This window comes from Puma concolor, chromosome E2, assembly GCF_028749965.1.
Source record: "Puma concolor isolate L17-30 chromosome E2, mPumCon1.1.hap2, whole genome shotgun sequence".
Taxonomy (NCBI): domain Eukaryota; kingdom Metazoa; phylum Chordata; class Mammalia; order Carnivora; family Felidae; genus Puma; species Puma concolor.
The window spans coordinates 52973158-52987518 of record NC_141681.1 but is presented as its reverse complement, the minus strand read 5'-3'; the positions used below and the strand labels follow the sequence as shown (position 1 = coordinate 52987518).

General features: G+C 53.8%; 1 protein-coding gene and 1 long non-coding RNA gene across 2 annotated transcripts; both read right to left on the bottom strand.

Annotated features, from left to right (window-relative positions):
• Positions 1 to 5798: 5798 nt before the first annotated feature.
• LOC147573694 (uncharacterized) lies at positions 5799 to 7997 on the bottom strand. The gene is made up of 2 exons (XR_015244975.1): positions 6769 to 7997; positions 5799 to 6549 (listed from the first exon to the last, which is right to left on the bottom strand). It is a non-coding gene; the product is annotated as an uncharacterized LOC147573694 (long non-coding RNA).
• Positions 7998 to 12387: 4390 nt separating this feature from the next.
• INAFM1 (InaF motif containing 1) lies at positions 12388 to 13262 on the bottom strand. Its single transcript, XM_025914290.2, has one exon. The coding sequence runs from the start codon at positions 13189 to 13191 to the stop codon at positions 12760 to 12762; it is 432 nt and encodes a 143-aa protein (XP_025770075.2). The 5' UTR covers positions 13192 to 13262; the 3' UTR covers positions 12388 to 12759.
• Between the last annotated feature and the right edge of the window lie 1099 nt (positions 13263 to 14361).

Below are 14361 nucleotides of genomic sequence, written 5' to 3'. Positions count from 1 at the left end.
TGGGGTCCAAATAAGTCCAGCGATGCCAGAAAAAGCCACAAGGAGACACCTCAGTGCCGAGCTGAGAGGCTGACCAGGTGCCGGAAACTGTCAGTCCCCGCGGGTGAACCCAGGCGGGGAGAGGCACCTGCGCTGTCTCCTCCCCCCCCCCCCCCCCCCCGCCCCAACCCTGGATGCCCCGTGACAATTTCTTTTTTAACCAGGAAATTGTCTCTGCTCTGGCCAGACGCTGTAATTCACTTTCTGTCCGCGGTTTTTTTTGTGGGTTTTTTTTTTTTTTTTTGGTTTTTTTTCTGACGAACAGAAATCAGTTTCTCTGCCTCACCTCTAAATCAATGCTCAAAGAAAACTAGTGTAAAACCGTCAAGTTTAAAGAGCACTGAATTGTTACCTTTTCTGAAGCGCAAAATTGTCGGCATCCCCAGGAGGCTCCAACCTGTCGGTCTGGCTTGGAAGAAACTCTACCCAATGAAGTGGAGCTAATAAGGCATGTAAAGCAAGCATCCTAAATATCCGTGGAGAACCAAGAGAGGATATTGAAAATCTGAAGCAAGAAGAGGAAGTTATGAAGTAGAACATAACCCGAGACAAGGGACATGAACGATATAATTACCGAAATAAAGAACTTAATAGGTGAGTCGAATGGCCGAATGGATACAGCTAAAGAATGAGTGAGCGAGCTGAAAATACTGTCCCCAAAGGCCTCCATGTGGGACAGAGAGGGAAACCCTAAGGAAAAATTAAGGTCTATGGATATAAGTAACAGTTCGAGGGGCACCTGGCCGGCTCAGTCGGTTGAGCATCTGACTTTGGCTCGGGTCGTGAGCTCATGGTTCATGGGTTCAAGCCCCGCGTCGGGCTCTGGGCTGACCGCTCGGAGCCTGGAGCCTGCTTTGGATTCTGGGTCTCCCTCTCTCTCTGCCCCTCCCCCACTCCTGCTCTGTCTCTGTCTCTCTCTCTCTCTCTCTCTCTCTCAAAAATAAAGAAACGTTAAAACCAAATAAAAAATAATAATAAAATTTTTTTGAAGAATTCAGAATTCATGGAGGTCTTTGCTGTCAGATAAACCTTTGTATGTGACTGGCCATGTTTCTGACCTCTCCTCCCCCATCCCATCCACTTCTGTAAAACGAGGGGAAGAATGTTTAGTGCGCAGGGTTATTGTCAAAATATCATGACCGAATGGGAAACGCCTTAGTAGAATAAAGCTTTTTATTATTCTTATTTTTTTAAGAGAGAGAGTGTGTGAGTGGGGGAGAAGGGCAGAGGGAGACAAAGAAAATCTTAAATTTTTTTTTATGTTTTATTTTGTATTTGAGAGACAGCGAGCAGGGGAGGGGCAGAGAGATAGAGACAGAACCCGAGGCAGGCTCCAGGCTCCGAGCGGTGAGCAGAGAGCCCGACGCGGGGCTCGAACCTCACGAGCAATGAGCTCCTTGACCTGAGCCGAAGTCGGACGCTCAACCGACTGAGCCGCCCAGGGGCCCCCATAATAAAGCTTTTGAAATGACTATAATGCTTGTGGCAACTGAGTGAAGCTAAGGATGCCAAACTGAAGACACCTAGTCTCCTGTTAAATCCAGTACGTGTACCACTGAGTTCCTATGTGCTATTTTTCACGACTTTAATAAAGTATAATCGATGTGCCACACATAGCACGTATCAAGAACGAGGTAGGAAGGTGACACCCCCGCCACAAGCAAGTTAACAAACATTTCCATAGTGCCCAGAAGGTTCTTTGCGGTTCTTTGTAATCTAGCCCTCCCTCTACCCTCTGCCCTCAGGAAACCACTGATCTGCCTTCTGTGTAACAGATCGGTTTGAATTTCCTAGAATTTCGCGTAAGTGGAAGGGTAAGGTAGGCGGTGATTTCTCTCGCCCGGTGTCTTTCACATGGTGTAATGTTCCGTATCCAATTCCTTTTTCTTGCAAAGCTGTATTCCACTGTTCGGTGGGAGAGGCAGAAAAATGCCCCCGGGGTCTCCATGCTCCTGTAACTGACCCCTTCCAACAAAAACCCTGGACACCAAGGCTCAGGGGAGCCTCCCTGGTTGGCAAAGGCTCCAGGTGGGCGGCCGCGTGACCTCGCTAGGAAAAGCGAGCGCTGTCCATACGACTCCGTGGGGACAGACAACCGGAAGCTCACACCTGGTCTCTCCTGGAGGCCGCGTGCCCACCTTTCCCCTCGGCTGACGTTAATCTCTCTCCTTTCGCTCTGATAAATCACAAGTGTGATTCTAACAGCTCTTCTGGATTCCGTGAGCCCTTCTGGTGAGTCGCCAAACATGAAAGTCGTCTTGGGGACGTGCGACAGACGCACCTGTCTGGGTGCTTCTCAGCAACTGCGCCTCTCGGAATTTTCCAGAGTGTCCATTGGTTTCCATCTTTAACTTTCTTTCCACTTCCCAAACCCAGATACCACCCGCCTCCAGCTGTCCATCTGATGACCACACTCCATGCTTCCCAGTTCTTAGTTTGCCTCTCCCCCATCTAATTGCACACCACCTTCCTGTCCCTTTCTCAGAAACGTTGTCCCCTCTTGGGGCGCCTGGGAGGCTCACTGGGTTGAGCACCCGACTCTTGATTTTGACTCAGGTCATGATCCCGGGGTTGTGGGATCGAGCCCCACGGCAGGCTCCGTGCGGAGCGTGGAGCCCACTTGGAATTCTCTCTCTCCCTCTGCCCCTCCCCCGCTCATACTCACTCTCTCTCTAAAATTTAAAAAAAGCAAAGAATCTTTATCCGCTCTCTTCTTGTTGCGTTTCCTCCTCCTTCAGTCACCCCGAACGTCAGCGTTTCCTTCTCTCCATCCCTCTTCTCCCAGCCCGTGTCCACTGTGTCCCCGTCTTCCCCACTCAGTGCCATGGTCTGTCAGCGTGGTTCCTCCCCATCTCTCTCTGTCCCCCCATCACCCAGCCTTTGGGGGACTCTCCACCCCCTCTGTCCTTCTCTCTCTTGGTGTCTCTGAGATGCTTTCAAGGTAACTCAAGCCCTTCAACTTCATCTCCTCAGATGGGTCATTGGTCCTGCCTCCTTATTTTTTTTTAATGTTTATTTATCTATTTTTAGAGAGTGGGGGAGGGGCAGAGAGAGAGACAGAGAGAGAGAGAGAATCCCAACCAGGCTCCGTGCTGTCAGTGTGGAGCCCAACATGGGGCTCGATCCCATGAACCATGAGATTCGTCAGAACCTGAGCCGAGATCAAGAGTCAGATGCTCAGGGGCACCTGGGTGGCTCAGTCGGATGAGCGTCTAACTTCGGCTCAGGTCACGATCTCGCGGTTCATGGGTTCGAGCCCCGCGTCGGGCTCTGAGCTGACAGCTCTGAGCCTGGAGCCTGCTTCGGATTCTGTGTCTCCTTCTCTCTCTGCCCCTCCCCCGCTCACGTTCTGTCTCTCTTTTCTTGCTCAAAAATAAATAAACATTAAATGTTAAAAAAAAAAAAAAAAGAGTTGGACACTCAACTGACTGGGCCGCTCAGGTGTCCCTGTCCTTCCTCCTCTCTCTTGGCATGTTCGGCTCCCTCTGTCTCTTCTTCACTCTGTCTCTCCCTCTTTTCCTCCCCCCCCCCAACCTCACAGTCCCCGTCCTTCCCAACCTCCCAAGGGTTCTGTCTCTCTCTCGGGACTTCTCTCCCTGCATTTGTCTCCATGTTTCCATCTCTGCATCTCTTGACGTCTCTTTGTGCCTCTGTTTCTCTTTCACATTCGGCCTCAGAGACACCCCCCCCCCTCCCCGACTCCCAAGTTGCCACACCTCCTTCCCCAGATGTCTCAGTGCCGGCTCAGGTTCCACCGCCCCCCCCCACCCTCACTGTCCCCTCTGTCACTTCCCACTCTCTCAGCATCCCTGCCCGTGCCCCCTGCCTGACAATCTGCCTTAAGAGTTGCCAAAATGACAAGCCACCTCTTCTCTCTGGATAAAAACCACATTTGTTTATTTTTATCACAGCGAAGTGCGGGCGTCAGCACGTAATCAAACAGAAAACAGAGAACATGAAACACTCTTCTCTCGGTCCTTATCAGGCTCAGGGCAAGCACTTCCTAAGTGTTCTACGCTGCTTCTGTCCCCTACCAGCAAGGACACTTTTCAGTCCCCCACAGTCCTGAGCCCCAGGCCTCCTGGGGCAGCGGGGACAGGCAACAAAGAGCTCTCTCAGGCTCTGAGCATTGCTCTGAAAGAGAAGGGGTTGGGGCCCCTAGGGAGCTCAGTCGGTTGAGTGTCCCACTTCAGCTCAGGTCATGTGCACACGGTTTGTGGGTTCGAGCCCCGTATCGGGCTCTGTGCTGATGGCTCGGAGCCTGGAACCTGCTTCGGATTCTGGGTCTCCCTCTCTCTCTCCGCCCCTCCCCGACTCATGCTCTATCTCTCTGTCTCTCAAAAATAAATAAACATTAAAAAAATTTTTTTTAATAATCATCATCCTAATAAAAGAATAGGCTCACAGTTGTCCTTTAGTGTCACAAGTAAAACAAACAAACAAACAAACAAAAAATTGGCCTCCAATCGGTATCCTCTCTCATGGTCCTGTGGATGGACTTCCGGGCACTTCTCACCTGGAGCTTCTTGAGGTCGGCTGGAGCTGTGCTCATCTGAAGGCCCAACCAGGCCGGACGTCCCAGGTGACCCGCTCGCATGGTTGGCTGTCGATTCTGGCCGTCGAGTGGGGGCATAGCTGGGATTTTCAACCAGAGAGCCTACACGTGGGCTCTCCATATGGTTTGGGCTGAGAAGCAAAGCCAGCAGTGACATGGGGCGCAGGTTAGAGTCAGATCACATGGCTTTCAGCTTCCCACCTACGCACCCCCCCCCCCAACACGCACACTTTTTGCTCTGTAAATTACTCCTCAGCCTCTAGGGCACAATGTGAACATTTATGCCTTTTATACCCTCCCTGCCCGCACAGCCATCCTTTGATTCCCAGTTTCAGGTTTGAGCCCAGCGCCCAGGTCATCCACCCCCCATCCACCCCCTCATCCTATGGTGACGTGGGACATGGGACATGACCACCCGTGCAGATCCAGTAACCCTTCACAAGCCTTCGTTCCGTCCGCCTCGTCTCCTTGGAAGGAATGTGTCTCCCACCCCTTTATAGCAAGAGGCTGTGCAACTTGCTTGGCCAGTGGGATGAAGGCACACAGACCACAGAGGCTTGAGATGCACCATTGCAGTTGGGCTCACACCTCTGCCATTACTATGAGAAGAATATTCCTGGGATAGGCCGTTGGTCCCAAGCACTGGATGCACCTGCCGGGGCCAGCCAGGATCAGCCCAGCCACAAACACCTGAGGGAGCCCAGCCAAGATCAGCAAGCCATCCAACCATGCGCAGCCCCAGGCAGTCCAGCTCCATGGGACCCCGGTCGGTCGTACAGAAGTCAGCTAGGATCAGCAGAGCCTTCCGGCCACAATCAGCTGACCCCCGGATGCACCCGCTAAATAAACATCCGTATGTGTACATCACACGCAGATTTGGGTTATTCTCGGACCAGAGTAAACGGATACATTAGCAGCAGTATAGCCGTGAGTCCGTCATCACTACATGATTGCAGTGTGACTAAGTGATAAAGAATTGTACCCAGAACCAGATGTGAAATGTACATGCCCCAGGGGGTGCCTGGGGGGCCCCGTCGTTAAGCGTCTGACTTCAGGTCACCGTCTCGAGGTTCGCATCGGGCTCTGCACTGACAGCGTGGAGCCTGCTTGGGATTCTCTCTCCCTCTCTCTCTCTCTGCCCCTCCCCCCCACTCACACGCTCTCACACTTTCTCTCTAAATAAATAAATAAATATATACATATATTTGAAATGTACATGACCCGGAAGGCTAAAGACAGTTTTACAACTATGTAAGTTTCAGGATGATGTAGCTGGAGGGGGAGTGGGTTTAAAAGGCTCATGCTCCGGACTTTCCGTGACTTGGCTGGAGTTCACCAAGCTTTTTTTTTTTCTTTTTCCAGAGGCTAGCTGACTTGTAACATTGCAACAGAACAAATGCAGAAGCAACTATAAGAACCCAGTTGTCTTCTATTGAGCCAGACGTTAAATATTCTCAGAAATGTAAAGTGATGTCACTCTTCTCATTACTTTTTTTTTTTTTAATTTTGGAAAATACAGCATTTTTCATTCGAAATGTTATTTATGTTGGGGCGCCTGGGTGGCTCGGCTGGTGAAGTGTCCGACTTCGGCTCAGGTCATGATCTCACGGCTTGTGGGTTCGAACCCCTCATCGGGCTCTGTGCTGACAGCTCGGAGCTTGGAGCCTGCTTCGGAATCTGTGTCTCCCTCTCTCTCTGCCCCTCCCCGGCTCGTGCTCTGTCTCTCTCTCTTGAAAATAAACACTTAAAAATTTTTAATAAAATAAAATGTTATTTATGTTAAAACGCAATGAGTTTCCAAATGTCCATCAGCAGACGAATGGATGAACAAAATGTGACACAACGTGCATTCAGTGGAATATCACTCGGCCTTAAAAAGGATGGAAATTCTGATACACAATACAACGTGGATGAAACTTGACAACTTGATGCTAAGTGAAATGAGACAGGGGCGCCTGGGTGGCGCAGTCGGTTAAGCGTCCGACTTCAGCCAGGTCACGATCTCGCGGTCCGTGAGTTCGAGCCCCGCGTCGGGCTCTGGGCTGATGGCTCAGAGCTTGGAGCCTGTTTCCGATTCTGTGTCTCCCTCTCTCTCTGCCCCTCCCCCGTTCATGCTCTGTCTCTCTCTGTCCCAAAAATAAACGTTGAAAAAAAAAAAATTAAAGAAATGAGACAGGCACTCACATTGTTCGACTGCACTTAAATGAGGCACAGAGAAGAGGTAAATTCACAGAGACAGAAAGAATAGAGGTTGCCTGGAGTGGGGGAGGTGGGGAAATGGAGAGTATTGTTTGATACAAAGTTTCAGTTTGGGGAAATGAAAACATTCTGGAAACCCCGTGGCAGTGACGGTCCCACAACAAGGTGAATGTATTTCATGCCACTAACTGCACACCTAAAATATAGGACATGGCACATTTTATGTCCTGAAATCATTGTTTGCACTATATGCTAACGAACTTGGATGCAACTTTTAAGAAATAAAAAATTAAAAAAAAAAATTTTAAATAAAAATAAAGAAATGGCCCCCCAAAATGTAGTTTTTACATTTCTTCTGGCCAAAGCAGGTGGGCGCCCTCTGGTGGGAGTACAGGGTATCGGTTGGCGGCGCAAAATTTCTCCGGAATTTTCAATTCTGAAGACGGAGGCAGATGTGAGGCAGCTGATATGAGGACTTTATTTCAGCAGATCAACTTTAAACCCTGAACTATGCCTCTTGTCGTGCACATTCACTCACACACACGCACGCGCGCACACACAATTACAGACACAACGAGACCCTTGCAAACGCACACAGACACGATCACACATACAAAAAACTCTCCCAAAGACCCACATAGGTACACACACAGAGGGACACAGGGGCGCCTGGGTGGCTCAGTCAGCTAAGCTTCCCGACTCTTGATTTCAGCTCGGGTCTTGATCTGAGGGCCATGAGTTCAAGCCCTGCCCTGGGCGTAAAGCCTACTAAGAAAAACAAACAAACAAACAAACAAACAACAACAAAAACAAGGAGACACGGACACAGTCACTTACACACACGACACTGAAAACAGCGTATGATTAACAAAGGGGACTTAGTAGACCAGCGCCGTTCTCTATTTTTAAAAAATCGTAATGGAAAATGGTTTCTTCCCAAAGCCATTAAATAAACGTTGAACAAGTAATTAAGATGAATCTCGGTTGGGCAGCATGCCCGACTTGAGGTCCACAATCCCTTAGCTGAAGCCCTTGGGGACAGACGCCTTTTGGAACTCAGAAGTGTTCCAATTTTAGAAAGGCGATTCTGAGCAAATGCCACATTTTATGTAACACTCCCAGGGGTCTGAGGCAGCCCCCTCCCCACCAGACATGTTAATATATTTGCAGCAACACCCCGTGAAAGTTCACACCAACGGAGATAAATAAATAATAATAAATAAATAATAATTTATAATAAAGAAAGAAAGAAAGTTTAACCCCAAATCGGTATGGGAAGATCATCTTTCCCTTCAACAAACTTACGAATTAGCGCCAGTCCAGAATTAAAAAAAAAAAAAAAAAAAAGTAAGTAACTCCTATCAGTTGATTTGCCACCATGTGAGACTGCGCCCAAACTACCCCCACCCCCCCCAAAGAAACTGTTTCGGTTGTCACGGCTTTTTGGAATTCGGGACACGGGACCCTCCTCGCAGGCCCCTGGAACGTGCACGTACAAATGTTTCTGCCGTGATTGTGAATCTTGGATCCCCGCCAGGGTAGGCTTCCGGGAGGACGGCGACGCTTTGGCGCCCCCTCCTGGAAGTTCCAGCCCTTGCAGTTCGGCTGCAGCGGGGAGGTCTACGGCCTTGGGCCTGACCCAGCGATGGGTCGCGATTGGCCCAACCGTTTAGAGTAATCCCGCCTTCTCGCGCCAGGGCGTGATGGAACCCAAGCCTCAACCAACAGCACCTGACCGCCCCTGGCACAGGCGGGGGGGGGGGGGGGGGGGGGGGGGGGGTGTCCAGGTTTGTCATGTGACCTGCACCGATCCCACCAAGTTGAAAGAAAGCCCTCCAGCCCACCAGGAGGGGCGAGGCCTCCCTCTCTCCCAGGAATGGGAATGAGTTCCCAGGTGCCTCCGTCCCTGGGCACCCTGCAAAGCCCCTTGGGGGTGACGCTGCCCCTAAGCCCCGAAAGAACTAGAAACACTGTAGGTCCCTGTGGTGGCCACCCAAGGGTGCTGCTCGGCTCTCCCTTTAAGAAACCCTGCTGCGGGGGCGCCTGGGTGGCTCAGTCGGTTGAGTGTCCGACTTCCGCCCAGGTCCTGACCTCGCAGTTCGGGAGTTCGAGCCTCGCATCCGGCTCTGTGCTGTCGGTGCAGAGCCTGCTTCGGGTCCTCAGTCCCCTTCTCTCTCTGCCTCTCCCCACGCATGTGCATGCATGCTCACACCTCCCCCACCTCCTCAAAAACCACCCCGCCCCCAGACTTTCTCCCTCTAGTCCAGTCCCTCCTCCCCTCCTTTTTCACAGCGATCAGATCAATGGAGGTGGTAATGACCGCACAACACCGGACTTCATGCCCTGAACTTTACACTTTTAAACGGTTCAAGAGGCGCCTGGGTGGCTCAGCTGGTTGCCACGCTCTTGATTCCGGCTCAGGTCATGATCTTGCGGTTCCTGAGATTGAGTCCCCACGTCGGGCTCTGGGCTGACAGTATGGGAACCTGCCTGGGGTTCTTTCGCTCCCTCTCTCTCTCTCTGCCCCTTCCCCGCTCTTTCTCTTTCTCAAAAATAAACTTCAAAAATATATGCTCCAGAGGCCCGGGCGGCTCAGTCAGTTAGGTGTCCAACTTGATTTCGGCTCAGGTCATGATCTCACAGTTTGTGAGATTGAACGTCATACGAGGCTCTAGACCGACAGTTCGGGAACCAGCGTAAGACTCTCTCTCTCTCTCTCCACCCCCTCCCTTTGGCTCGTGCTCTCTAAAATAAATTAAAAATTTTTTCAACAGAAAGAAAGAAAGAAAGAAAGAAAGAAAGAAAGAAAGAAAGAAAAAGGAAGAGAGAGAGAGAACGGAAGGAAGGAAGGAAGGAAGGAAGGAAGGAAGGAAGGAAGGAAGGAAGGAAGAAAAAGGAAGGAAACTTGTAGACCAGAGAAATTTCAGTGGTTTGCCTAAGAAGCTGAACAAAAGAAGGGCGCCTGGGTGGCTCAGTCGGTGAAGCATCCGACTTCGGCTCAGGTCATGGTCTCACGGTCTGTGGGTTCGAACCCCGCGTAGGGCTCAGTGCTGACAGCTCAGAGCCTGGAGCCTGCTTCGGATTCTGTGTCTCCCTCTCTCTCCGCCCCTCCCCTGCTCACGCTGTTAAAACAACAACAACACAATTTTAAAATAAAATGGCTCAAGTGGTAACTTTTATGCTATGTGGATTTCACACACACACTAAGATTTTGACCACCCACGTTTCCTCCAGGCCACTACCTTGTTCTAGCCACTGTCTCTCACCTGAACCATGGCCGTGGCCTCCTCCCTGGGCCCCAGCTTCCACCCTCGCGCCCCCTACAGTTTCTTCCCACGCGGCAATCAGAGGGTCCCGTTAACACATAAGCGGGCTCTGTCCCTCCTCAGCTCAAGAACTTTCCATGGTTCTACCTCATTCAAAGTAAAAGCCAAAGACCTCACGGTGGGTCTTTGAGGTTCTGTACAATCTGCCCCCATTCTCTCTCTCTCTCTCTCTCTCTCTCTCTCTCTTACTCTTGCCTCCCTTCCTGCTCTCTCCTTCACTCACTCTGCTCACTCCTGGCTTCTTCATGGTTCCTTGAACCGGCCAAGCACCGGAGCCTCAGGGCTATCGCACTTGTCGTTCCCATGTCCTGGGACACTCTTCCCGCCAGAGATCTGTATGCCCGGCCCTTACCTCTTTGGCATCTGCCCAGGAACCAGCAACTCCATTACTCCCTGTCACCCTGATTATCTTCGTCCGTTGTGCTTCTTGTTAACAGACATAACATGTATTTAAGTCACTCATCACGCTTCTCGTCTGTCTCTCCAGCAATAGGTCAGCTCCCTCGAAAGCAAGAAGCTTTGCCTGTTTTGTTCACCGCTGTGACCCAGGTGCCTAGAACAAGGCCTGGCACAGAGTAAATGCTCAGTAAGTGCTTGTTAAGTGCAAAATTAAGAGACAGTGACCAAAAGAGAGACTGAGAGATAAGGAAGACAGACCAAGATAGGAGAGGAGATAGGGCACTGGGGGACTGAGCTGGGGAAGAAACGAGAAGGGGGGAGGGGGAGGGGGGTGTTGGGGCAGGACGGGGAGGGGGGAAGCAAGGAGAGGGAGGGAGGAGACACAGAGAGAGAGCTGGGGCGGAAAGCGACAGAGACTCAAGAGAGTGAGTCAGAGAGAGCACCGAGTGAGGGACAGAGGCAGAGACAACACTGAGAGATGGCAGGGAGAGACAGAGAGGCAGGGACGGAAGGGGGAGAGAGCAGGGTGGCGCGAGGGAGACACAGAGACAGGAAGAGAAACCGAGGAATGGGGAGCAACGGAGCTGGGAGAAGAGGGCAGGAAGCCAGAGAGCCGAGAGGGTTCAGAGATGCAGAGGGTCCCCACCTCCAACTCACCACTTGCTGGTGTCCAGAGCTCTGGGGCGACTTGACATCCCTCGGGATCCAAGCTGTGGTTTTTTTAATCCCTGAGGGACAGAGGCGGGTGGAGAGAAGGAACGTGTGATGCCGTTTGAAAGGCTTTGGATCACTGGTTTATTTACTCTGGAAGTACTATCATCATCTTCGTTTCACAGGACCAGGAAGGTTGAGTAACCTGCCCAAGGTCACACAGCTAGGGAGAGGAAGAGCTGGAACTTGGATCTGGGCATCTTGGCTCCACGGTCAGTGCCCTATGCTAACCATAAAGGGGTGCTGGGTCCCTGAGTTCCCCTTCGGTTTGGAGACACCCTCTGGGAAGTGGTGCTGGACGGATAGAAGGGAGGAAACGAGGGACACAGAATGACTGACATTCTCAGCCCAGTCTATATCCACTGATGTCCCAGCCTGAGGGAGGAGGTTCAGTTTCACTCCCCTGGGAAAGTCTCCAGTTCAAAGGAGGAGGCTAGACAAGAAAACCACTACCTGCGTATAGGGTCCAATGCCCTGCCCAGAGCCAGGCCTCAGTGCTCTGCGGGGAGGGGACAGATTCAACCACTTCTGACTCTTTTGGCAGGCCTGGAATTTCTCTGCCTCGGTCCACCAGCAGCACTGCAGACCAGAGAGGTTGTACGAATCTTTAAAGGCAGCACAGTACTGGCTAACTTCCTCTGTGATTTCCAGGGAGGCACAGGCCCACCACCACCCCTGTCCACCCTCAGCTCTCAGACCCCGGGAAGAAGGCCTCACTCCCTCCCAGCAGCAATCCTGACATCTCAGGGGAACTCAGCCTCTCTGCCTGACGCTATAATCACACTAATCCCAATCCCCGAAGACCCCAATGCTTGTGCGAAACCATCCCACCTCTCCCCTCATCTGTGCTGGAACAGGAGGGCGGACTGTCTGCTTCTCTCCAGAGGCACTTGTCTTCTGCCCCAAGCGTACACAAAACTGCGAAGTCCTTCACACTGTCTGACCTTCAACTGCTCTGTTGCAGATAAGCCTCTTCTCCCCACCCCAAAGGCTAAATGTTGGCGATGGGAAAAGAAAAACACGCCCGCCCAGGTCAAGGGAGAGCCCACCCGACCCACCCAGGGCAAAAGACACGAGGATCGGACGCCAGGAAGGCCTTCCCCTTACAAACTTGAAAAGAGAGACATCTCGAAAACAATACAACAAACACAGCACCAGGCACTTGGGGCTGGAGTTTATTGCAGGGGGGACATACGGACACGGAGATTCAGAGAGGAGGAGGGCGGGTTGTGGGCTCTGTGCTCAGAATCCCATGGAGGGGGTCAGAAGGCAGAGATCAGGAGAGGGTCTGCCAGATGGTGGAGGACCCCGGTCTGATGGCAGAGGAGCCTGATGGCGGAGAAGCCTGACGGCAGAGGAGCGAGGCCCCAAGCCAGCTCCCCTTCGCTCCCCATTCTTCAGGATGACGACTCCGGAGACGCTGGGCGATGTCGTGAAGACGGAGCCCGGGCCCGACCGGGTACGGAGCATCCGCCGCGGGGGCGCCGGCCTCTCGAGGGCCGGAGATCCAGCAGGGGGTGGAAGGGACGGCTACCCGGGTCCTCGCCCCCCCGCGGCCTCCGGCCTCTCTCTGGGTGTCTGGCGGTGGTTCGGGCGGCGGCTGTGGTCGCTGTGGCGGCGGCGGCGGCTGCGCGGCAGCTCGAGCTGGGGTCGCGGCCCGCCGGGGGCTCCCAGGAGGCAGGAGATCGAGGCAGCGGCAGGCGCCGGGGCAGGCGGCGCGCCCGGGCGGGCGGCGCACGGAGGAGACGGCGCGCTGGGCGGCGGGCCGGCGGGGCCCGCGGGGGGCCGCGTGGGAACCCAGATGAGACCGTAGTAGACGGCGAGCAGCACGGCGGCCAACGAGACGCAGAGGAAGTAGGCGCAGACGGGGGCCAGGCGCAGCCAGCGGCCCCGCGGGCCCTCGCTCAGCCCGGCGCCACCCGGGCTCTCGCCGCCGCCGCCCACGCAGCTCGTGCCCCGCATCCCCGCAGCCCACTCCGCCCGGCGCAGCGGCCCGCACAGGCCCCGCCCCCGCGCCCTGGGCCCGCCCCCTCCCCGGGCCCGCCCCCGCGCTCTGCATCTCCTTGATCCAACCCCGCCCCCGCCAGGATGATCACGCCCCCGCGCGGGCTGGTCTCCTCCGCGTCCTGGACCCACCCCCTCCCCAGACTCCAGCCAACCATTATCAAGCTAAGACTTAACTAGCGCCCTGGCCCCACCCCCACTTGGCTCTGACCCCGCCCCAGGCCCTCAAACGCAGCTGGCAACTACTGCCAGGCTTCGGTGTGACGCCCACACCTCTTAAATGCGAACTCGCCCAGCACTTAGCCCCGCCCTCCTCCTTCTGGCCTCCTCCCCGCGCCCCAACCCCGTCCCCTTTCGGGACACAGACTTCTCCCAGGCATCGAAGCCCAGCCTCCGAGCCCCAAGCCCTTACGAGGTTCAAGCCTCACAAACCCCGCCCCGCCTTAGCCGCAGGTCCTCCCCGCTTCTAACTTGCCTTTCTCTGAATCACACTCGATTCTAGCACTCGAAGCCACCCTCTCCTCTCCTTGGATTCACACTCTCGAGTCCAGGCTCCGCAACTTTCCGCCGCCTCAGCCCATTGGTTCTAGCACCGCATTGACCACGCCCTCCACCGAGGACTGCCCCCCACAGCCGCGTTAAGAACTCGCATCTAAACCTGCTGTCGCGGCCCCATACAACATCTAAGGCCCGCCTATGTCCCAACCTCACCCACGAGAGTTGTGGCCCCGCCCAGGCACCCTAGCCACGCCCCTCACGGCACCTCATCCTTACTTCGCATCCAGAGATCTAAATTCAACGCCCCGAAGCTCCAGCTCTGCCCTATAAGCCAGTCACGCCCCTTCCCCAACGCCTCCCCACCACCCTCAGTTTCTCCCTCTCCCTAAAGTCATGGGATCCAGAGCAGTCTCCGGGGAGGAGAGAGCGCAGCCTGGAAATCCAGACTAACCCCCTCCTGCCGCCCCCTCCCCATCAAGGCGGGGAAGCTTCAGTCCCCTCCCAGCAGCGTCTTCAGGAATTCGGGGAGGCCTGCGAGAGGGGGGGGGAGGGAAGACGTATCAGGGGAGTGGAGGAAGGAAGACCCCTTCCTCCCGCCTCTTCCGCCATGGAAAAGCCCGCCAAGCACAG

Coding starts and splice junctions, on each gene's coding strand:
- INAFM1 (XM_025914290.2), bottom strand. CDS start 13,191: ATGCGGGGCACGAGCTGCGTGGGCGGCGGCGGCGAGAGCCCGGGTGGC.